This window comes from Pecten maximus, chromosome 10 (assembly GCF_902652985.1).
Source record: "Pecten maximus chromosome 10, xPecMax1.1, whole genome shotgun sequence".
NCBI lineage: Eukaryota > Metazoa > Mollusca > Bivalvia > Pectinida > Pectinidae > Pecten > Pecten maximus.
Window position 1 is genome coordinate 27039926 of NC_047024.1, and position 24240 is coordinate 27064165.

At 37.2% G+C, this 24240-nt stretch overlaps 1 protein-coding gene across 3 annotated transcripts in view; it reads left to right on the forward strand.

The window, feature by feature from the left end:
* LOC117336257 (rho GTPase-activating protein 5-like) overlaps nt 1-24240 on the forward strand; it is a 91668-nt gene that overhangs the window by 53173 nt on the left and 14255 nt on the right. For all 3 annotated transcript variants that reach the window (XM_033896730.1, XM_033896731.1, XM_033896732.1), the window contains exons 20-28: nt 724-903; nt 1519-1571; nt 2235-2384; nt 15691-15859; nt 16656-16667; nt 19907-19984; nt 20261-20389; nt 20975-21001; nt 23419-23518. In XM_033896730.1, coding sequence (XP_033752621.1) covers nt 724-903; nt 1519-1571; nt 2235-2384; nt 15691-15859; nt 16656-16667; nt 19907-19984; nt 20261-20389; nt 20975-21001; nt 23419-23518 — 898 coding nt within the window. The remainder of the gene's footprint in view (nt 1-723; nt 904-1518; nt 1572-2234; nt 2385-15690; nt 15860-16655; nt 16668-19906; nt 19985-20260; nt 20390-20974; nt 21002-23418; nt 23519-24240) is intronic.

The window sequence follows — 24240 nt, forward strand, 5'->3', positions numbered from 1 at the left end:
AGATAGCCCGCTTCATCAGATAGCCTGCAGAAGGCATGTTTTAATGTTTTGAATCATATAGCTCAGGGGGCAATTCACAAGAAATTGTGGTAATCATGCTTGCTGCCCCGGAATGAAGCATGCAAGGGGTCTTACTTTTGGGAGGAAACTAGAGTATCAATGGAAAACCCACATAGTCAGGCAGGTGACCCCACACCTTGTCACATCCGATCAGGGAATCAAACCCCTGACGCCTAGGTGAAAAGAAAGTGTGATACCAACGTCCAACCCGATCACTAGAGGCCTTTATAACCTGAGAATAATTCAAAGTATTTATGAAATTACTTTTATTTATTTTGCAACATTCTGAATTCATGTAGGGAGTCTTACTGTGGGAAGAAACGGGATACCCTGTGAAATCCTGTGCGGTTGGGCAGGGGACCCCCATACTTTTTTCTTGTCCAGATGGTGATTAAAACTTAGTTAAAAAGCATGTGTGATATCCACTACACAAATGGAATACCTTATTGAATGGACCTTCTTGTGTAAGAATTCAAGACAATTATTTACTCACAAGAAGTATAAAGAAATTTAGATTATCTTAATTTAATATTTTTGGTAAACATCATTCATACATGCACTTCTGTAGAATCTGGTGTGTGTACATTAAAGCACTTTACTATCAAAAACATATGTGATATTGTCTGTTTGTGTAATGTAGCCTGCTTGTTTTTGTCTCTGTAGAGCCAAGTAATTCACCATCCGATGGAAGCGAGGGGACAGGAGATGAGCTACAGTTAGTCCGCAAGGAGAAGAAACCACTAAAAATTAAAAAGCGTCGGCCACCAGGGGGCAGTGAGAGTAGTGGACAAGCCTTCAGTCCGCAGCTGTCAGACAGCGACAACCTGGCTGGATCACCTCCTAGTATGTAACCACTTTATCAAACAGGCTCAGAAAATGATGAGAACCGTGGATATCAGTCTTTGTAAATGCTTATTATCCATGATTCAGATCAAATGAACTTGGTTAATTATTATAAACAACTTTAATAAATAACTTTCATACGTTAGAAAATTTTGGTAAATGATTAACTACCTTGATATCAAAAATAATCAACAACATCGATAAATGATATGAACAGCAGTGACAAGATAAACAACCTTAATAATTGGTAAACAACTGCGGTACATAAGTAATAAACAACATTCAAAATAATTTAAAAACATTGAAAAATGATAATCAAATTTTCAAAATCTAGCTCACCTTTAAAATATTGCAGTTTTGTTGAATTTGCATTTTCCTGGTTGGTGTTCATGTTTGAGATGAATGCCAACTAAAAACAGTTACTATAGTAGCTGTAACAAACTTTGGTGTTTTGAAGTATGGATCCAAATATATAAATGAATAAATTGGTTGTGTTTGTCACAGCTAGGACATTGTCAAAAAATGGTGAATATTTATTTTGTGTATAGAGTGAAATTGACACATTGAGCTTATCTTTTTGTTTCTCTTACTAAAGACAGACAAATTTCATTGTAGGTCATTACAGGGACCTAGGGTATGGAGAGAGAGAATTTGCCACTTTACCACGGGTAAGTAGACCAGAGATGGGTCATTGTATATTTCAATATGACTGATATTAAGCATAACACCAATGTTCATTGCTGTTGATTGCATCTTGATCTCATAATATAAACATTTTTTCTTTCCACTGGTATTTGAAACCCTAATCCCTGCCATGGTTGAGTCAAAGGGAGATAACTTATATTATGAATCATTTGTTAGTTTTGTAAAAAAATTGGGATGGTTTGATATTATGAATCAATTGTTAGTTTTGTAAAAAAAAAAAATGGGATGGTTTATAAGGGCAGCGAAGCCAACACTTCTCAGCAAAAATCTAACTAAGTTTAGATTTTGAGAAGAGACTTTATTTGATCAGGCTATTAGACAGCAGTGGGTTCTTGCTAATATACTTCGGCAGAATTGTAAGAAACTGTCTATCTGGCAATATTAGTGGGAGATTTGATTTTGCTATGTTCATGGTCAATTAATAGAGAGTAAAAATAAACGCCCAGTGAATATTTATATTTACTGCAGAATGTTAACATGGTCTGATCGCACAAAATTTAATATTTGTGAAGGATGTCGGAATAGAATTTGAATGACAAGGTGATATTAAAATTGCCTCTTGTCAAAATCTTGGATTACAAAGCATTTTAGACACACATAATAATCGGAATCTAACCTTTCTTCAGTTTGGAGGCTTGATGGCCACTAGTATGGATAGTGCTGACCTTGACCTCAATGATAGTGGTAGCTGGGCCTCCAAGATGAAGACATCCAAAAAACAACGCAAGGAACAACAAAAAATAAAGGAAGATGAAAAACGACGGAAAAAGGAGGAGGTGAGTCATATATACAGAGTCATCTCCCTTATCAAATGATGATTTTATTGAGTCACCTCAAGTAACCTATGGCCTCTAATTTTGTCCTGTCAGAGTCTTGTGGTGTCCGTCTTGTTAAACTATTGAAGAAATTTCAATTAAGCTTCATATATATAGGAAAATTCAGTACATAGTCCTGACCAAATGTCAGATATCCAAGATGGCCACCTCATGATTAGCAACCATTTTGAAAATCTATTTTGAAATTAAACTCTTCTAAGGGCTATTCCAGTTAAACATCCTTTGGAATTAAGAAATTATATTCATGGCGGGCCTGAGAGAAAATGTGTCTTGTTGAATGGTACCATTTTTAGCTCACCTGGTCCGAAGGACCAAGGTGAGCTTATGCCATACCGTGGCGTCCGTCGTCCGTCGTCTGTCGTCCGTCCGTCCGTCCGTCAACAATTGACTTCTTCTTCATAACCACTGATCAGAATTTGACCAAATTTGGTCAGAAGCATCCCTATGGGTAGGGGACTCAAAATTGTACAAATGATGGGGCTGACCCCCCAGGGGCCTGAAGGGCGGGGCCAAAAGGGGTCAATTTGGCTATATGATATAAACAACTTCTTCTCTGAAACCGAGCAAAGGATATTGCTCCTATTTGCCTGGAAGCATCACTATGAGGTGGGGATTCAAAATTGTACAAATGGTGGTGCTGACCCCCTAGGGGCCTGAGGGGCGGGGCCAAAATGGATCAATATAGCTATATTGATATTAACGACTTCTTCTCTGGAACCGAGCAATGGATATCACTCATATTTGCCTGGTAGCATCACTTTGGGGTGGGGATTCAAAATTGTACAAATGATGGGACTGACCCCCTAGGGGCCTGAGGGGGCCGGGCCAAAAAAGGGTCAATATAGCTATATTGATAATACCGACTTCTTCTCTGAAACCGAGCAATGGATATTGCTCATATTTGCCTTGTAGCATTACTTTGGGGTTGGGATTCAAAATTGTACAAATGATGGGGCTGACCCCCAGGGGCCTGAAGGGCGGGGCCAAAAGTGTTCAATTGGGCTATATTGATATAAACAACTTCTTCTCTGAAACCGAGCAAAGGATATTGCTCCTATTTGCCTGGAAGCATCACTATGAGGTGGGGATTCAAAATTGTACAAATGGTGGTGCTGACCCTCTAGGGGCCTGAGGGGTGGGGCCAAAATGGGTCAATATAGCTATATTGATATTAACCACTTCTTCTCTGGAACCGAGCAATGGATATCACTCATATTTGCCTGGTAGCATCACTTTGGGGTGGGGATTCAAAATTGTACAAATGATGGGACTGACCCCTTAGGGGCCTGAGGGGCGGGCCAAATGTGTTCAATTGGGCTATATTGATTTAAACAACTTCTTCTCTGAAACTGAGCAAAGGATATTGCTCATATTTTCCTGGTAGCAACAATATGGGATGGGGATTCAAAATTGTACAAATGGTGTGGCTGACCCCTGGGGGCCTGAGGGGCGGGGCCAAGAGGGGTCAATTTGGCTAAATTGATATGAACAACTTCTCCTCTGAAACTAAGCAATATATATTGCTCAATTTTGACTGTGAGAATCGCTTTGGGGTGGGGATTCAAAATTGTACAAATGACAGGGCTGATCCCAGGGGACCTAAGAGGCGGGGCCAAAAGGGGTTATTTTGGCAGAATTGATATAAACAACTTTTTCTCTGAAACTAAGCAATGAATATCTTTAATATGTGACTGGTAGCATTCCCTTGGGTTAAGGATGCAAAATTGTATAAATGATGGGGCCGACCCCTTGGAGGCTGAGGGGCTGGGCCAAAAGGGGTCAATTTTGCTAAATTGATATGAACAACTTCTCTGTAACAGCTCATATTTGACTATTAGCATCCTATTGGGGTAGGGATTCAAAATTGTATAAAGGAAGGAGCTGACCCCCCCAGGGGGCAGAGGGCAGGGTCAAAAGGGGTCAATTGGTCTAAACAAGATCTTCTCTGAAACTAAGCAATGGATCGACGGATATCACTCACATTTGTGTGGTAGCAACCCTATGGGGTCGCGCCAAAAGTCAATTTCATTTCATGGATTAATGCACCTTTTGGTATTTTTAGTATTAAAATAAAACCAATGTACATGTACCCATATAAAATGCTTATGATATATATTGACATAGCAATACCAGCGACAAATATACTTAAGCATCATTCTTGTTTCATATCTCATGAAACCAGGTGAGCGATTCAGGCCCTCTGGGCCTCTTGTAATAAAATCTATTCTGTAATAGTGTTTGTGGTTCCTGTTTGACAAACCTGGAGTTCATCCTCCTGTTGATTAGATATTTTACTGGAGTAGTCCTGAAGGGATTTCAATGAAACTTGATGTTACTGTGTTATAGCCATTTTTCACAAACTGAACCATACCAATGGTAACATGATATTAAATACAAAAGTATTACAAATTGAGACAATTTTGTTATCGCAATAACACGATTATCCCATTGTCTACTGCTAAGGATATACACTGCCATCTATAAATTCCTAGACACTTTACAGAAACTGTTTTGAATAGTTTATAAATGATTGATTCAGATATTGACTATTTACAAATCCTCAACATGTAACATTTTTGAAATATGTTAACAAAAATTGTTAACGTAACCGAATGTTATTGCTTGCAATTATGAAATAATAAGTTACAGCTGATTACAAATTAAAACATTTATTTATTTATATACAGCTGATTAATCCGAACACACGCAAATTTCCCCAAGCATACACTGTATACACAATCCTCTCACACCTGTACATTGACACTATGCACCATTAGCCAATACTATATTACACATAAAATATATATATTATTTTTAGTGGTGTAGGCGGCGTCGGTGTCCTCACAATTGTTCAAAGGTCCAGGTCACTGTTACTATAAATAAAGGTCAAGGTCACTGTTACTATAAATAAAAAAAATGTTTCCATGTGATAAATCTAGCTTTCCTAAGCCAATCAGGCTCAAGCTTCATGCACTGCTTCCTTACCAAAAGTGCTTGCTTAGATTGCTTTTCAGGTTCAAAGGTCAAAGGTCATTGTTAGAAAATAGGTTTGCTTGAGATAACTTGAGATCCCTTGGGCCAATCAAATGCAAACTTGATGCATGGCTTTCTAACAGGAAGTGCATGCTTGGGATTGCTTTCAGGTTCGATGTTCAAAGGTCAAAGGTCAAGGTCACTGTTACAATTAATAGAAAATAGGTAGATAATTGGTAGATAGGTAAACTTATGCAAGCAACTGTTACAAGGTGTTGTATGTCATTAAAAATACCATTGTATTCTAAATGTCACATGTTGTCTTGACAGCTTAATTAAGCTTGACAAAAAAGAATACATTTCAGTAGTAATACAAAGGTATTGAGAAGGGATTTGGAAATATTTTTTCAACACTGCAAAGTCACTTTGATGGAATTTAAAATGTTATCTAAGTACGCTATTTTGTGCATGGATACCCATGGAAATGCTACATAAAGATGGTGGAATTACGTTGATAAGTATCTGGTACCACAATCCAAACAAGTATACCTTTTCCGTTTAGCAACATAAGTCAACATTTCTCAACACATTTTTCAACACATGACCAACTGGTTTGAACAGTAATTAATTGTTTAAAAGAAGAACAGTTAGACTTACTAATAATAACACCAGTTCTCTCATATACTGGAAATATAAATATGTTTAACATATAATTGATACGGTATAAGTTTAATCATAAGCAACGATTAAGCAGTTAAGAGTTACTCCCCTTTTCTCAGATTAAAATACTTAAAGGTTAGAAACTTGTGTAGCATGTGTGTCCTGAAAAAGCCCAATTAGAATAAGAGGGCAAAACCAGTTGATTTATACATATGAGCCTGCAGACCCATCGCCTGTTGGGAATGATTCCTATGAGATATGTTGTAACATTCCTCATCAATTACCCTGCATACCTGTGGGTATCTAGATGAGGTGGTCCAAAAACCTAGTATCTACAGACTTGACAGCATTAGCTCTACACTCCTATCTTAAAAATAAGAAAACAATACATGGTTGGAAAACAGGTTTATTAGTCCCCTGTCAGTAAAGCCGAGTAGAACTGTAGGTTTAAATAACTTTGAATCATATCCAAGTGCACAGAGGTTAACATTGTTAAAACAATAAAAAAAAACACCTCAGATTAGCGAAAGAACTAGTATTCACGATATCTGGGAAGTCTTTCCTGGGAAAAATGGTATTATAGAAAGTTTTAAAAATTACCTTGACCCATTTTCATATAAAGTCTATAAGTAGGTCAAACGGTTAGAGCATCTGGATTTCGTAGTTCCGCGTTTTGAGTCCCAGTGTGGTGATTGCACTTTTTCTCTTGATACATTTGGTGCCTAACTAAATACCCGCAGAAGGTGGTATAGGGTCTTGTGTGTGTCTTTGATGCTGTGGACTTTGTTGAAGGATGGAGTAATGTAGTGGAACTGGACTGGGATGAACATCGCTGGCCAAGCAGCTCAAATGGTTAAAATGTCTTTCGAGAGTTTAGAGATCCCTGGTTAAAGTCAGAGTCCGGTCTTTGTTAATTAACTCACCAGTTATGATTAACCGTGAGCTAATGATGTACCCTGGCTGTTTATTAGCTCATTGGTTATGAGTAACCATGAGCTATATTAGCTCATTGGTTATGAGTAACTTTGAGCTCAAGCTGTACCCCTGCTGTTTATTAGCTCATCGGTTACGAGTGAGTCAGGGTCGGCATCTCACCCCACTTTAAAGTTTTTGGAAACCTTGTAAATCCAAAGGGATACACCTCATAACCTTCTAATTTAGTTTATATATTCATTAGAGGTCAAGGAGTGATGTTATGGAAAAATCATGCAGAAAAAAATTGTGATTTTTTGGCATTTTACCATTTTGTGGACTTAACTTTTTTGGCACCAAAACCCATCTTAAAGATTTTGGGGAGCTTGCATTTGTAAGTCCACACCCTTCTAATTTGGTTTATACATCCATCAGAGGTCTAGGAGTGATATGGTGTGATGTACGATTTTAAAATGACATGCTTATACATACCTACAAGAATAATCGCATAGTGTGATTGCTGCTGGTGAGCTTTGCAATCATTGGTTGCACTTGTTTTCTATGAGTATTACATATTGACAGGACTTGAAATTTCAGCACTTGCCTGGAAAAGTCTTTTAAATTCAGTGTCATACTTTGAAAATCTTGGAATTTGGCATAAATGCCTTGAAAGTTCTTAAATTCATGTCTTTGGTGTTGGATTAACTGAAACATTTTTCTAAAACTTTCACACAAAAAAAAATTCAGAGTGTCAGTGTTCTAGTATTTGTTGGAAATGTTATGTGCAACCTATTTAATGTATTTATAATTGTATGATTACAACATGGTTATTGTGACAGACTATAAAACTTTACAAAACTGTTAACATTTGACCAAGTATTGATCAGTGACCTTGCAAAATCTTAGAAAAGTCCTTGAATTTGAGGACTCCAAAGTCTGTATGTATCATATGTCACATACCTATTAGTCTAGATATGTAACTAACTAATAGTTTTAGCTCATCTCTTCCAAAGATATGTGACCTTAAATGTCATGGTAAAGCATCCTATCATCAACCCGTCAATTTTGTCCTCAAAACGTTACTTGCACAGTGTGGATTCTGACTAAATTTGGTTGTGAGTATCCTTGAGTGAAGAGATTCTATTTTGTATCAATGTGAAAATCAGAGATAAATGCTGAAAACCCTTCTCCTCCTGTAAGGATATAAGGGATTTTGAAGAAATTGCCTTTAGAGAAGCCTTCGGAATTCAGTAAAGGGGACTACATTCCTTTAAATCGCTACTTGTCATCAAGTTATGAATGGATTTCAACCCAATTTGGTCAGAAACATCCTTGGGGGAAGGGGAACAGATTTTGCATAAATGGCGATTCTGACCCCTGAGGGGCCAAAGGGGCGGGGCCAAATATGGGAAATAGAGGTAATTCCTCTAAATCTCTACTAGTCATCAAGTTATGAATGGATTTGAACCCAATTTGGTCAGAAACATCCTTGGGGGAAGAGGAAGAGATTTTGCATAAATGGTGGCTCTGACCCCCAAGGGGCCAAAGGGGCGGGGTCCAATAGGGGAAATAGAGGTAATTCCTTTAAATCACTACTAGTCATAAAGTTATGAATGGATTTGAACCCAATTTGGTCAGAAACATCCTTGGGGGAAGGGAAACAGATTTTGCATAAATGGTGATTCTGACCCCGAGGGGCCAAAGGGGCGGGGCCAAATATGGGAAATAGAGGTAATTCCTCTAAATCTCTACTAGTCATAAAGTTATGAATGGATTTGAACCCAATTTGGTCAGAAACATCCTTGGGGGAAGGGGAAAAGATTTTGCATAAATGGTGGCTCTGACCCCCGAGGGGCCAAAGGGGCGGGGCCCAATGAGGGAAATTAAGGTAATTCCTTTAAATGGCTACTTGTCATAAAGTTATGAATGGATTTCAACCCAATTTGGTCAGAAACATCCTTGGGGGAAGGGAAAGAGATTTTGCATAAATGGTGGCTCTGACCCCCGAGGGGCCAAAGGGGCGGGGCCCAATAGGGGTAATAGAGGTAATTCCTTTAAATCGCTACTAGTCATAAAGTTATTAATAGATTTGAACCCAATTTGGTCAGAAACATCCTTGGGGGAAGGGGAAAAGATTTTGCATAAATGGTGGCTCTGACCCCAAAGGGACCAAAGGGGCGGGGCCCAATAGGGTGAATTAAGGTAATTCCTTTAAATCGCTACTTGTCATAAAGTTATGAATGGATTTCAACCCAATTTGGTCAGAGATATCTTTGGGGGAAGGGGAACAGATTTTGCACAAATGGTGATTCTGACCCCCGAGGGGCCAAAGGGGCGGGGCCCAATAGGGGAAATAGAGGTAATTCCTTTAAATCGCTACTAGTCATAAAGTTATGAATGGATTTGAACCCAATTTAGTCAGAAACATCCTTGGGGGAAGGGGAACAGATTTTGCATAAATGGTGGCTCTGACCCCCGAGGGGCCAAAGGGGCGGGGCCCAATAGGGGAAATAGAGGAAATTCCTTTAAATCGCTACTAGTCATAAAGTTATGAATGGATTTGAACCCAATTTAGTCAGAAACATCCTTGGGGGAAGGGGAACAGATTTTGCATAAATGGTGGCTCTGACCCCAAAGGGACGGGGCCCAATAGGGGAAATAGAGTTAATTCCTTTAAATCGCTACTTGTCATAAAGTTATGAATGGATTTGAACCCAATTTGGTCAGACACATCCTTGGGGGAAGGGGAACAGATTTTGCATAAATGGTGACTCTGACCCCCGAGGGGCCAAAGGGGCGGGGCCCAATAGGGGAAATAGAGGTAATTCCTTTAAATCGCTACTAGTCATAAAGTTATGAATGGATTTGAACCCAATTTGGTCAGAAACATCCTTGGGGGAAGGGGAACAGATTTTGCATAAATGGTGGCTCTGACCCCAAAGGGGCCAAAGGGACGGGGCCCAATAGGGGAAATAGAGGTAATTCCTTTAAATCGCTACTAGTCATAAAGTTATGAATGGATTTGAACCCAATTTGGTCAGACACATCCCTGGGGGAAGGGGAACAGATTTTGCATAAATGGTGACTCTGACCCCCGAGGGGCCAAAGGGGTGGGGCCCAATAGGGGAAATAGAGGAAATTCCTTTAAATCGCTACTAGTCATAAAGTTATGAATGGATTTGAACCCAATTTAGTCAGAAACATCCTTGGGGGAAGGGGAACAGATTTTGCATAAATGGTGGCTCTGACCCCAAAGGGACGGGGCCCAATAGGGGAAGTAGAGTTAATTCCTTTAAATCGCTACTTGTCATAAAGTTATGAATGGATTTGAACCCAATTTGGTCAGACACATCCTTGGGGGAAGGGGAACAGATTTTGCATAAATGGTGACTCTGACCCCCGAGGGGCCAAAGGGGCGGGGCCCAATAGGGGAAATAGAGGTAATTCCTTTAAATCGCTACTAGTCATAAAGTTATGAATGGATTTGAACCCAATTTGGTCAGAAACATCCTTGGGGGAAGGGGAACAGATTTTGCATAAATGGTGGCTCTGACCCCAAAGGGGCCAAAGGGACGGGGCCCAATAGGGGAAATAGAGGTAATTCCTTTAAATCGCTACTAGTCATAAAGTTATGAATGGATTTGAACCCAATTTGGTCAGACACATCCCTTGGGGAAGGGGAACAGATTTTGCATAAATGGTGACTCTGACCCCCGAGGGGCCAAAATTTATTTTAAAACCGGACCCTTGTAAAATTATTATATCAAATGTTGTCACATTAGAATATCTACATGGGTAAAGCAGGCCTGTTAGACCTCTTGTCTATTTTGCTTGATCCTTTATAAAGGATTATAAGATTACTGAGTACAATATAAATGATGACAATTGTTTACCTGTCTAAGTAGCATGGCTATTCCTTCTTTACGGTGTATTGTGGCCCTGGTACATGTTGTCCATGCAGTGTGCTATAATTGATCAATAATCCTGTTATCTTTGATGCAGAGACTAAGTCTTCCTAAAGGCCATAACCAGTTTGCCTACACTTTGGCATTTAAATGAATAATAGATTTTAGATCTCATCTATTGGCTCTAAATTGATAAATTCAAGGGATTTATGTTTTAGCTTGCAAAGACATAAGTTTACCTTTAAACTTGTGAATAAATTAAAGGATTATCTGTTGAGCTTTTGAATATTCATCAGTAACAAACTAACATCCACTACATATAAAGAACACGGAACAAGATTTGTTTACTAGTAGCCCATGACAACCAGATTTGACCTACTTATACGTATACCGATCACACTCAATGGGCAGCTTGTATGGGCATTATAGAAGGCCGATCATGTTAACACCTTTGTGATTACCTGTCGTCTGCTAGCTTGTGTGTTCTGTATACACTTCTGTATGGAAATACCCTAAACACTATGGCCTCCGGACTGACTTAAGAGGATAAAACTACTGACACACCAGAAACAGGGATATTTATAAAAGTCTTTAAATTATATATCAAAGGAAAATGTCGATATGGATTTAAATGATCACTTCCTATATTGTCACAGCAATCATCATTTACAGTGTGTACATGACTTTCATGTGTATATCTATAAATAGTTTGTTATGAGAATGCATGGCAGTCGGGTGTATATGGCAACAGAATTCGTCAGTGATTTGGAAATGTGCAACTGATGGATTTATGTATAAAGCTGTATATATCGTAACAGTTTCTGTTAGTGTTGAGAATATACATGCTTGTCTTTGAAATATATGGTCAAAGAATTTGTCAGTGATGTGAAAATTCCAATTTACGACTGATGGATATACTATTTATATTTGTATTATCATAACAGTATTTTGTGTTGTGAGAATATATATGACTCAAAGATTTACATGGTCACAGAAATTGAGAGTTGTAAGAATGAAAGGCTTCTTAATCAATAGGGTTGTGTTACTGTGATTGTGTTATTGACATCATCAACGGTCAAAATGGAACGAGTAATTGATTTACTGATTTATGGTTTCTTTTAATTAATTTGATTACTGAACTTACTGATGCAAGGGAAATGAGTCAAAATGATGGTATAGTGTTGGTGGTTCTTGTATACAATTTAATAGTCAATGACAGAATTGGCCAGGGACCTGAAAAGTCATCAAGTTGTTTATATAAACCATGATGTACTTATCTAATGTTTACAAAGCTTTCCACATAAACCCACATATAATCATTGATGCCCAGGTGTTAACGTTGGGTTAGGATTTATTACCTGTATTTATTGATTCTGGGACTTAAGATTTATTACCTGTATTTGAAGGTTCCCCTTGGTGCCTAGTTATGCATATTGCGTTTTGAGACCAATCGGAAAACAACATGGCCGACAGGCAGCCATCTTGGATTTTGACAATTGAAGTTTGTTATCGCTATTTCTCAGAAAGTACTGAAGGGATCTTTCTCAAATTTCATATGTAGGTTCCCCTTGGTGCCTAGTTATGCATATTGCGTTTTGAGACCAATCGGAAAACAACATCGCCGACAGGCAGCCATCTTGGATTTTGACAATTGAAGTTTGTTATCGCTATTTCTCAGAAAGTACTGAAGGGATCTTTCTCAAATTTCATATGAAGGTTCCCCTTGGTGCCTAGTTATGCATATTGCATTTTGAGACCAATTGGATAACAACATGGCCGACAGGCAGCCATCTTGGATTTTGACAATTGAAGTTTGTTATCGCTATTTCTCAGAAAGTACTGAAGGGATCTTTCTCAAATTTCATATGTAGGTTCCCCTTGGTGCCTAGTTATGCATATTGCGTTTTGAGACCAATCGGAAAACAACATCGCCGACAGGCAGCCATCTTGGATTTTGACAATTGAAGTTTGTTATCGCTATTTCTCAGAAAGTACTGAAGGGATCTTTCTCAAATTTCATATGAAGGTTCCCCTTGGTGCCTAGTTATGCATATTGCATTTTGAGACCAATTGGATAACAACATGGCCGACAGGCAGCCATCTTGGATTTTGACAATTGAAGTTTGTTATCGCTATTTCTGAGAAAGTACTGAAGGGATCTTTCTCAAATTTCATATGAAGGTTCCCCTTGGTGCCTAGTTATGCATATTGCATTTTGAGACCAATCTGAAAATAACATGGCCGACAGGCAGCCATCTTGGATTTTGACAATTGAAGTTTGTTATCGCTATTTCTGAGAAAGTACTGAAGGAATCTTTCTCAAATTTCATATGAAGGGGCCCCTTGGTGCCTAGTTATGCATATTGCGTTTTGAGACCAATCAGGGAAAAAAATGGCCGACAGGCAGCCATCTTGGATTTTGACAATTGAAGTTTGTTATCGCTATTTCTCAGAAAGTACTGAAGGGATCTTTCTCAAATTTCATATGTAGGTTCCCCTCGGTGCCTGGTTATGCATATTGCATTTTGAGACCAATCTGAAAATAACATGGCCGACAGGCAGCCATCTTGGATTTTGACAATTGAAGTTTGTTATCGCTATTTCTCAGAAAGTACTGAAGGGATCTTTCTCAAATTTCATATGTAGGTTCCCCTTGGTGCCTCTTTATGCATATTGCGTTTTGAGACCAATCGGAAAACAACATGGCCGACAGGCAGCCATCTTGGATTTGACAATTGAAGTTTGTTATCACTATTTCTGAGAAAGTATTTAAGGGATCTTTCTCAAATTTCATATGTAAGTTTCCCTTGGTGCCTAGTTATGCATATTGCGTTTTGAGACCAATCTGAAAACAACATGGCCGACAGGCAGCCATCTTGGATTTTGACAACTGAAGTTTGTTATCGCTATTTCTGAGAAAGTACTGAAGGGATCTTTCTCAAATTTCATATGGAGGTTCCCCTTGGTGCCTCATTATGCTTATTGCATTTTGAGATCAATTGGAAAACAATATGGCAGACAGACCGCCATCTTGGATTTTGACAATTTAAGTTTGTTATCTCTATTTCTCAAAGTACTGAAGGGATCTTTCTCAAATTTCATATGTAGGTTCCCCTTGGTCCCTTGTATTGCATTTTTGGACCAGTCTGTCCTGAAAACAACCTGGCAAACAAACAGCCATTATCGTTAAATCTCAAATTTCTTATATAGCTAGGATTCCCTTGTTTGAAAAGTACTGGAGGGATATCTCAATTTGCACAGATTAGTAAAAGGAAGGGAAAAATAGAGAGAAGATCAATCTGACATAGAACCTATAAAGATCATTCAATGGTGGGCGCCAAGATCCCTCTGGGATCTCTTGTTGATTCTGGGACATATCAAAGATTTACCTTTACATGTTCTACAAGATATCAGAAAGAATTTTGTTGCTGTCAAAATAATGTTAAAGGAATTGTGAAAAAAATACCTAATATGAAATGAGATTAAAAGCTGTAAAAGATTTCAAACTGTAAATATGCTAAAGCTGAGACCATGGATGTTTGTTAGGTTGAATATGACTGGTAAGACTGTCATCAAGTGACAGCAACAAGGACACAGTTTACTGAACTGTAGGAATTTCTGGCAGTGTCCCATCAACCATAATGATATAGACAATTTGATCCTGATTTCTAAATTCGACTTTATGTTATGATGTATATCATATATCACCATTAGTTAATGCTAATTGCTTATATTGTCTCAATAAATAAAAATCTCTGATTAGTTAGCTCACTGCTAAATATAGTAAATATGACATTAGAAAAAGCGTTATCTTGTAACATGATTTTCATTTTAAGATTTCTCCAGTCAAATTGATAGTAAAGACTTATTTCTATGTATGGTTGTCAGATATAGAATAGATTGAACAGGAGGGCTGTATATACATGTATACACTAGGCATAGGTTTTCAGAGGGAAGCATGTCAACAAAAGATTTACATAACACTACGAAGGTGAAAGACTGATAACACTCGGGCAGAATAGGGATTTCCGTATAAGAAGCTTAAATATTGACTCAATCTCAATTAATTTATTTGGTATTTGTTGAGAAGTCTCTAACCTTGCCAAATTTCTCATTGTAGAATTAAATGTCTAGTATAAGTCGATTGAGTCCCTTATTAAAGGTTACCTTTGTATTCTCACAAGAAATTCGGGAGTAATATTTGGTTAATCACATCTCTAAGTTTAAGATCTTTCAATATTTTAATCATCCAGGGCAGGATCAGGGCACTACTTTGACTAAACAGTAACATGCCATACCAGTCCTTGTGTTAACTGACTAAATTTGACAAGTAGTAAATCTTCTGTATTAACTGGTGGTCAGACGACGATGTTTATGATGCTTGTTATGGAGAATACACTATTCTGGAAACGTTGGTGCTGTATCTACCGATGAGGATCTTTATCTGTTAGCATTATGGGGTGTAGTGCCTCTGTTCATGTGATGCCATACTCGACCATAAAGAAGCCAAAAACTGCGGATAGTTTGGTGGAGTCAGAGGAGGTACATAGCGCAAGAACCAGTAGAAAAAGCACTTTTTGGCATTAAATAGTCTGGTCTCAGGGACCCGGGCAGGCACATTTGAAAGAAAATATTTGTATTTAGTAGCTTATAAAGCTATCAAAGCAACAGAAAAACTTAAGTGAATTCTTCTGAAAATATTTTATGATTTCATTTGGTTTTGATCACAAATTGAAGTTAAATTTGAGATTATAATATTTATTCAGCTTGATTGACCTCTGACCTTTGTCTTGTAGGAGAGGAAGCAGAAGGAACAACAGAAGATGCAAAAGAAGAAGAAAAAAGACAACAGGGGTACAGGAATGTCTGAAAGTGGCTGTAGACTACAGGAATTTCCTATGTCCTCGGCCAACCCCTCCCTCCCACAATTTGTGGAGACCTGTGTGGAATATATAGACGCAGAAGGTATTACTCGCCATAACACAACTTCATACCTCAATTCTAGTCTTGCTAATGCATTATCTCTCCTATCCATAGATATTATGTTGGCATTCCATCATTTTGAGGATATACATGTTAATGTTTTCAAAACATACACAAAAGTTTTGCATAATGTTGAACCATTTTGGTAAATACTTGTTTTCGTCCTAGTTAGTCTAATTATATCTTGAAATATTGTCTTACAAATGCAAACAGAAACTTTAATGGATATATTGATATAATCTTTTTATTTCTGAGAAATATTTTTTACACATTGTACACATCCAATTATATAGGTAGCAAAATGACCCAGAATTATAGCTCTGCAGTTCCATTTTAATAAAGTGCACCTATAGCATGTCTACCTTGAACTTTCACTCATTAAGAATAACATAAGATTAAAGATTTTGGGTAAGGATTAGGTGCCTGAATACTATATTTATCAAGCAGTAAGTTAGCAGTTCAGTAGAAATGAAAAAAAAATCATTTTCCTGTAAGTTGTAACAAGCCAACTCCCTTCTTTATAATGTGATGTCCTCTTTACTTATTGCAGACCCCGGGGCCCCTATCTTATATACTGGTGTTATGTCATAAATATTTCCCTAATAAGGGCCTTTTGGTTAGTGATTCTGCTTTTGTGCCAATTACATGATATCCATGTCCCATTACAGGAGCTATCTGATTATTGTTTCGAAGGGTCACATTCCTAATATTATTTCCCGTTGGTGGATCATTTACACATCCACACTTAAAACTTATTCCATACTTACCTTGTTTCCAGTGAAAATTGGTCGTAAGTACTACATGATACTAGAATTGAGTTTTTATTGAGTTCAAAACATGCAGCTTATATTAAATGCATGTAAAATTGTTTGTGTTGCTGTGAGCAAAGACACAGGCCCTGTTGGCTTTTCTTACAGCTGTGCATCACAACGCATTTTTCATTGTTCAGGCCATTTTGATAATTCATCATTATATCATGGCTTGTTCCATTTTGGTAAAATTATCATATTGATAACATTCATCATGTGACTGACAATAAAAATTGGTCATATGATCATACCTATTTATAACATGTCATCATGTGACTTAAGTGTGGTCACATGATTATATTTACAACCGCTCTTGAATTTGTACCTTGTATAAGAGTTGTTATATATACAAACATCTTCCTGACCTTGAGTTTCGTTTGCTGTGCTATATATTATTAGGTCACCTGAGACGAAGTCTCAAGTGACCTATTCTAATCGCCTTTTGTCCGTCGTCGTGCGTCGTGCGTCGTCCGTCGTGCGTCCGTAAACTTTTTACATTTTCGACTTCTTCTCCAAAACCACTTAACAAAATTCAATGAAATTTGGCAGAAAGTTTCTATGGCTGAAGGTCAACCAAAATTGTGAATTATATGGTCCCCACCCCCCAGGGGCCTGAGGGGTGGGGCCAAAAAGGGTCAAATTGACTAAAACTTCAAAAATCTTCTTCTCTACTCTCAGATATGGTGGAGTCAAACACTCTTTATAGATGAAAGGGTCTTGTGGTGCTTTACCAAAATTGTGAATTGCATGACCCTGGGGTCTCACGTTTGCCCCTGGGGAGGGGGTAAACTTTACTATAGTTTATATAGGGAAATCACATTTTTGACTATTATTTGTTGGATTTGTATTGGAATTCATTCTAACTTAGTTCAAATTATCAGCATGGGATGACAGTTTGATGGTATGTACATGTTGGCCCTAATTGACCCCCAGGGGCTGGTGGGCGGGGCCAAAAAGGGTCAAATTGACTAAAATTTCAAAAATCTTCTTCTCTACTCTCAGATATGGTAGAATCAAATAATCTACATAGATGGAAGGGTCTTAAGGTGCTTTACTAAAATTGTGAATGTCATGACCCTGGGGTCTCACGTTTGCCCCTGGGGAGGGGGTAAACTTTACTATAGTTTATATAGGGAAATCACATTTTTGACTATCATTTGTTGGATTTCTATTGGAATTCATTCTAACTTGGTTCAAATTATCAGCATGGGATGACAGTTTGATGGTATGTACATGTTGGCCCTGGTTGACCCCCAGGGGCTGGTGGGCGGGGCCAAAAAGGGTCAAATTGACTGAAATTTCAAAAATCTTCTTCTCTACTCTCAGATATGGTAGAATCAAATACTCTTCATAGATGGAAGGGTCTTAAGGTACTTTACCAAAATTGTGAATTTCATGACCCTGGGGTCTCACGTTTGCCCCAGGGGAGGGGGTAAACTTTACTATAGTTTATATAGATATAGGGAAATCTCATTTTTGACTATCATTTGTTGGATTTCTATTGGAATTCATTCTAACTTGGTTCAAATTATCAGCATGGGATGACAGTTTGATGGTATGTACATGTTGGCCCTGGTTGACCCCCAGGGGCTGGTGGGCGGGGCCAAAAAGGGTCAAATTGACTGAAATTTCAAAAATCTTCTTCTCTACTCTCAGATATGGTAGAATCAAATACTCTTCATAGATGGAAGGGTCTTAAGGTAGTTTACCAAAATTGTGAATTTCATGACCCTGGGGTCTCACGTTTGCCCCTGGGGAGGGGGTAAACTTTACTATAGTTTATATAGGGAAATCTCATTTTTGACTATTATTTGTTGGATTTGTATTGGAATTCATTCTAACTTGGTTCAAATTATCAGCATGGGATTACAGTTTGATGTTATGTACATATTGGCCCTGGTTGACCCCCAGGGGCTGGTGGGCGGGGCCAAAAAGGGTCAAATTGACTGAAATTTCAAAAATCTTCTTCTCTACTCTCAGATATGTTAGAATCAAATACTCTTCATAGATGGAAGGCTCTTCAGGTGCTTTACCAAAAGTGTGAATTTCATGACCCTGGGGTCTCATGTTTGCCCCTGGGGAGGGGGTAAACTTTACTATAGTTTATATAGGGAAATCACATTTTTGACTATTATTTGTTGGATTTGTATTGGAATTCATTCTAACTTGGTTCAAATTATCAGCATGGGATTACAGTTTGATGTTATGTACATGTTGGCCCTAGTTGACCCCCAGGGGCTGGTGGGCGGGGCCAAAAAGGGTCAAATTGACTGAAATTTCAAAAATCTTCTTATCTACTATATGTTAGAATCAAATACTCTTCATAGACTGACCCCATTAGGACTGATGGGTGGGGCCAAAAAGGGTCAATTTAGTTGGCCGAAATATTTCAAATCTCAGGTGACCGTTAAGGCCCTTTGGGCCTCTTGTTCTATTTCCAAGGTTGGTGGTGAGATTTGATATGTCTGTGTTTTAACTTAAAACTCAGACAGGTGACCTTATCTAATTATAATTTCCAGTCATAACAATGTGAAAATGAATTTGTCATTCTTCAGAATGTGTTCAAAACTATTGTGATTGCCAGTACTGCAGGAATTTCTGTCGTTTTTCCATGTTTGTGGGGGAAATTTTTTTTTTTTTAAATTGGCAAATGTATATATGGGTTTGGCAAATCAATTTACTGTTTAAATATGGGGATATATGAATGTGATAATACTTGTCATTATTAAATTTAACTACCCATTCGTTCTATTCTGAAGGATGACAGTCTGACCCTATGGTGTGCCTATATCTCACAATGGATTATGGAATTATTGTTAAACACACATAACTTAAGTCTGAACTTAAACATGTTGATCAATTATGATATGTAACTCATTTTCATGATTTGATGTTTTTTTATGAACTCTTAATTATTACCCTGATAAAATTTCAATAATCATCATCCTATTAAAAAAACGTTACTTGTTTTGAATTTTGGATAATGATACCCGGTATGCAATTAAAAGTACTGTTTTTAGCAGTGCAAAAAAAATCCAGAGGCAATTGCCTACTCTGATGTCTAGGTATTCCAAAACAGTTCATAATTATAAATCTGGCATGAAAAATTACTTTAAAAAATGACCATTATGTTTTGTCACATAGGGAAATGGATAAGAAATTTTAGGCAAAAAATTAGCTGACCATCCAAGGCAGGTAACCAGTTTGATTTCTGTTACAGGAATGCATACAGAAGGAATATACCGTATACCTGGCAATAAACAAAATGTAGATCTGCTCAACTCCAAACTTCAGGAAGGTAAGTCGTGATCTCTAACATAGTCTGGGTCAGCTGCATGCAAATTTTCAAATGAGACATGCAAATTCCGATTTTATGTTTATTGTGGCTAATTTAATTTCTTTATCAGGTTGTCTGATTAGACAGGTTAAAATGTCATGTCAGTGGTTTTTGGCTTTCCTCCACCTCCAAACTTGGCATGTCCTTAAATGACCCTGGCTGTTAATATGATGTTAAACAAATAAACCAAACCATACATAGTACTCAAGTTTAAGTATGGTGAACTTTGTTTTGTAGATCCTAGTCAAGATATAAAAAGCCTGGAGATTCAAGTCAATGCTGTAGCAACTGTGCTGAAAAATTTCTTCAATGAGACAGAGCCGTTGATTCCCTCATACCTACACGATGAGCTCCTTGAAGCAGCAGGTTTGTACTTTGAATATTAGGATAAATGTACAAACAAGAAAATGAAGCACTCTAGGCAAAATCTGATGGCGCATCGAAGCATATAGAACAAGTAGACATTCAAATTGGATGAAAAGCTGATGTAGTCCTCCAACACTTTCCAGATGGATGGTAGTCACACAATTCTAGATAAGTTATCTCCCTTGCGCTGCTAGTTACCAAACCTTCTCCAAGTCATTTAATGACATGCTAATTTAGTTTTGAAGGAACCCAGTCAATTTTTCATTCCCATTCAATAGATCTCGAACCATACATGAGTACTGTTTTTAACTTCATCAAACGTTTAATTGAGGAACCTCGAGGATGGGTAGTGATATTCAGTGACAAGGAGGTATTGAAATGATTCCAATGACCCTATCAATTTTGTATGCCGACATCGTTATCATGAGATTGCACCATCAGGTAATAATTATGTTTTAAGCTGGTTGAACAATGAAGTGACTGCCTTGTAATCATAAAAAAAATACTCTTAATTCTGAAAACTATTTCTTGATGTAAGAGTTGATTTGTCTCGTTGCTGAACTGTTGTGATTTTGGCTTTGGCAGAGAAATTTGAGGACGATCCGCAAGAAGGTAACCATTCACTGTGGCCTGATACGCCACTCACTGTTTCCATGTCTCCCCGGAGTCTGTCCTATCTCTAGCACTCCACTGTAGTACATGTGAGTTTGCTCGGTGTCACACTCCCAGAGTAAACTCGTCCTACATGCAGTGATGTGCCAGAGGAAGAGAAATGACCAGGGGAGATAACTCTGGCTTCCTTGTTTGATTCTCTGCACCCTTTGAGTTCATATTAGCCTGAGATTGTGCCGTGCTCTTCATTAACATTGTAACCTGTCTATAGTTCTTCGGGACTCTCAATACGGGATTTCCTAGTGTGCTTTGACTTGAGTAATATTCACAAAAATGCAATTATTCCTGGTTTGCAAACCTGATGTCACAATCTTTGAGTTTCAAAATTAAGAAATTTGAAAAAAAAAAAAAAAAATGGAATTCAGGGATGTTTGTACTTATGAATGAGAATGATAACTTCCCTTATCACTCTGTTATCTTTCTCTTGGTTTAAAGTGTTCAAAGTACAAAAATGTAATTAAAACAATGGTCTTTGGAGGATAAAATCCCTATGATATATAAATAAGATCTTCAAGCATGATTCATATCTTCTCTGTGTATGTTTCTGCTGGATATACCTTTAGACATCTGTTCCGGATTTTTTTCCAGCTTCTCTCTGATAAGGAAAACTAAAAATTATCTGTGGGTTTATATGTGATCAATATAAAGTCCATTTACAGGGTTGTGGTGGTAATAATTATTGATGTGCCAATTTAAAACAAACACACTAAACTCACTAAAATTTTATCTAATGTAAATACAAATTGACACAATCTTCCGAAAGTTTTAAAATGGATAAGAAGGAAATTTGAAAATGTACTCGATTATATTTGACAGATATTTTGTTACACTGTATGATTTCAAATCTGTATGTCTCTCTTTCAATCCATCTGTATCTTCTGAAAGAATGGAAGGAACATCTCTTAATGCATGAATAGGGTTGTTTGTTCAGAAATTAAATCCACTGAAAGAAACAGTTTTGATATCATTGGATAAGACACAAAAGGACCGATCTGTGCTGATGTGGTTGTGTCTTTGGGCAAGACACTTTACCCTTATATATATTGCTCTGGATGGCATAATGCCATGGGACAGGCATCTTGTATATTGTTCTATGAGGTAGCAACCTACTACTACAAGGAGGCCAGGCCTCAAAATGACCATGGCTGTTCACGGGGCAATACACCCAACAACAAACTATGGTATTTTGTGAATACCATGTTCTGTGGTATATTGATTGTAATGTAGAATTTTAAGGAACTGTATACATAGTTGTTTTAAGAGTAATGTGGTGTTTTTCACTAAACATGTGTTCTGTGACATATTTAATAGTGCCTTAACCCATGCAGAAAAATTTGATTGGTATGTCAATGAAACTCAATAAATCTTTTTTTCAGAAATGAACAATTAGATTATAAAATGTACATGAGTGAACTCTTTTCATTTTGCAGTCATCTGAAGAAGAATTTTCCTCATGAATAAAAGTTGAATATTTTCTCTTAAAAATTTAAATTAAGATTGAGTTTGCAGAAGGTTTTCTGATATACATTGTACTTTTACTACTTTTGTGATGATTATCTGCTCTCACAGTATATAAAAACCAGATTTTGTTTTACTTTATGGTTTCATAAACAATATCTCCAAGTTACAGTATCTGGACAACCAATATGCAATAAGAGATGGGAAAAGGTTGGCCATACAGCTTTGCATGAACAACAGCAGTGCTTGTCACAAAGCTTTATTTATGACAATTTGTCTCAATTCTTTGTATCAAAACTTCTCTTATTTTTACTTAAAAATGAAAGTGGAAGGGAAAAAAATGTCCATATATAGCGGTTACAAAAAAGAGAACATACTAGCTATCAAATGTACAGGTGGACACAAAATGGAATGTATTTTGAAGATTTTCATCTGGAAATTTAATCCTTGCACATTAATTTTAGATACGGGGGTTTGGTCATTTCTTAGGAAAATTTCTCAATGTATTTTTAGAATGTTTTTGTTTGGAAGTAGCTAATACAGCTGTACTTCTTAATTTTGTAAGTAGGTGATGCTGTATTGATTTTCAAATAAGCCCTAGTGCAAAATTTTAGTTCTGATGTTGGGGAAGGGCTTTAAATTTGTGAATAACATTTTGGTTACTGTTTTGAAATTGAAGATTCTGCTACTGTTTTAAAATGGAGGATTATGTGACTATTTCAAAATCAAAGATTCTGTAAAACTAAAAAAAGGGTGTATTTGTGGACGGCCATTGTGGTAAGAGGCTTATATACCGATAAACACGATAGTAGTAATTTGTACAGACCCAAGGTGATATTTCTGTTTGACAGTTACCTGGTTTTACTGTCTTTATAAGCCTGTTCATCTTGTTGTTTTAGAAATGCCAACAGGAAGACTTCTGGCGCTGAGAGGAGTCCTAAAAAAGCTGCATCCTGTCAATTTTGAAGTGTTGAAGTACTTTATCACACATCTCAATAGGTATGTATTAAGTGTCTCATAGGCCTATGAATGACATTGATACATTCTCTGATGCAGTCATATGCTACATTTAGATTAAGTGCTGTATCAAATTTAACTCTAATTCACTTCATGTAACAGGATTTAATGATACATGTGTACCAAGAGTTTCACAATGTACAAAATATATATCTACAAGGGTAAATAGGCCATGATACCAGGTATATATAATGGAAGTCTGCATGAGATAAAAGAAGTATATGGACAATGAAAAATATTATGCATATTCTATAAAAAAAATCTGTTAACTGTAGTTTGGATAGATTTATCTCGGTCATGAGTTATATCAATATCTTATTTGAGGTAATTCAGGAATGAGATGTTTCTGAAGATATGCCCGAGACTGAGATGAATACTTACATCATGAACACATATTTGTCACACATTATTGTATCAAAATTCTTAGATTTAACACACATTTCTCCCATGTGGGCAATGCGTCAGAAAGACAGTTGGATTTGTTATAATGACTTATGTAGTCACTTTGTGGTGAATGTTTGTTAAGGTACAAAACAGATGGGATGAGACAGACAAATCTAACATTGGTTGCTAGAGAGATTTCAATAATTTATATCAATGTTACTAATCATATATATAAAAAAATCGTAATCAGCAATTAGATTAATTCTTGTCATTAAACAATGACATGATTGAATAAACAATGACCTGATTAAAAAACCAAT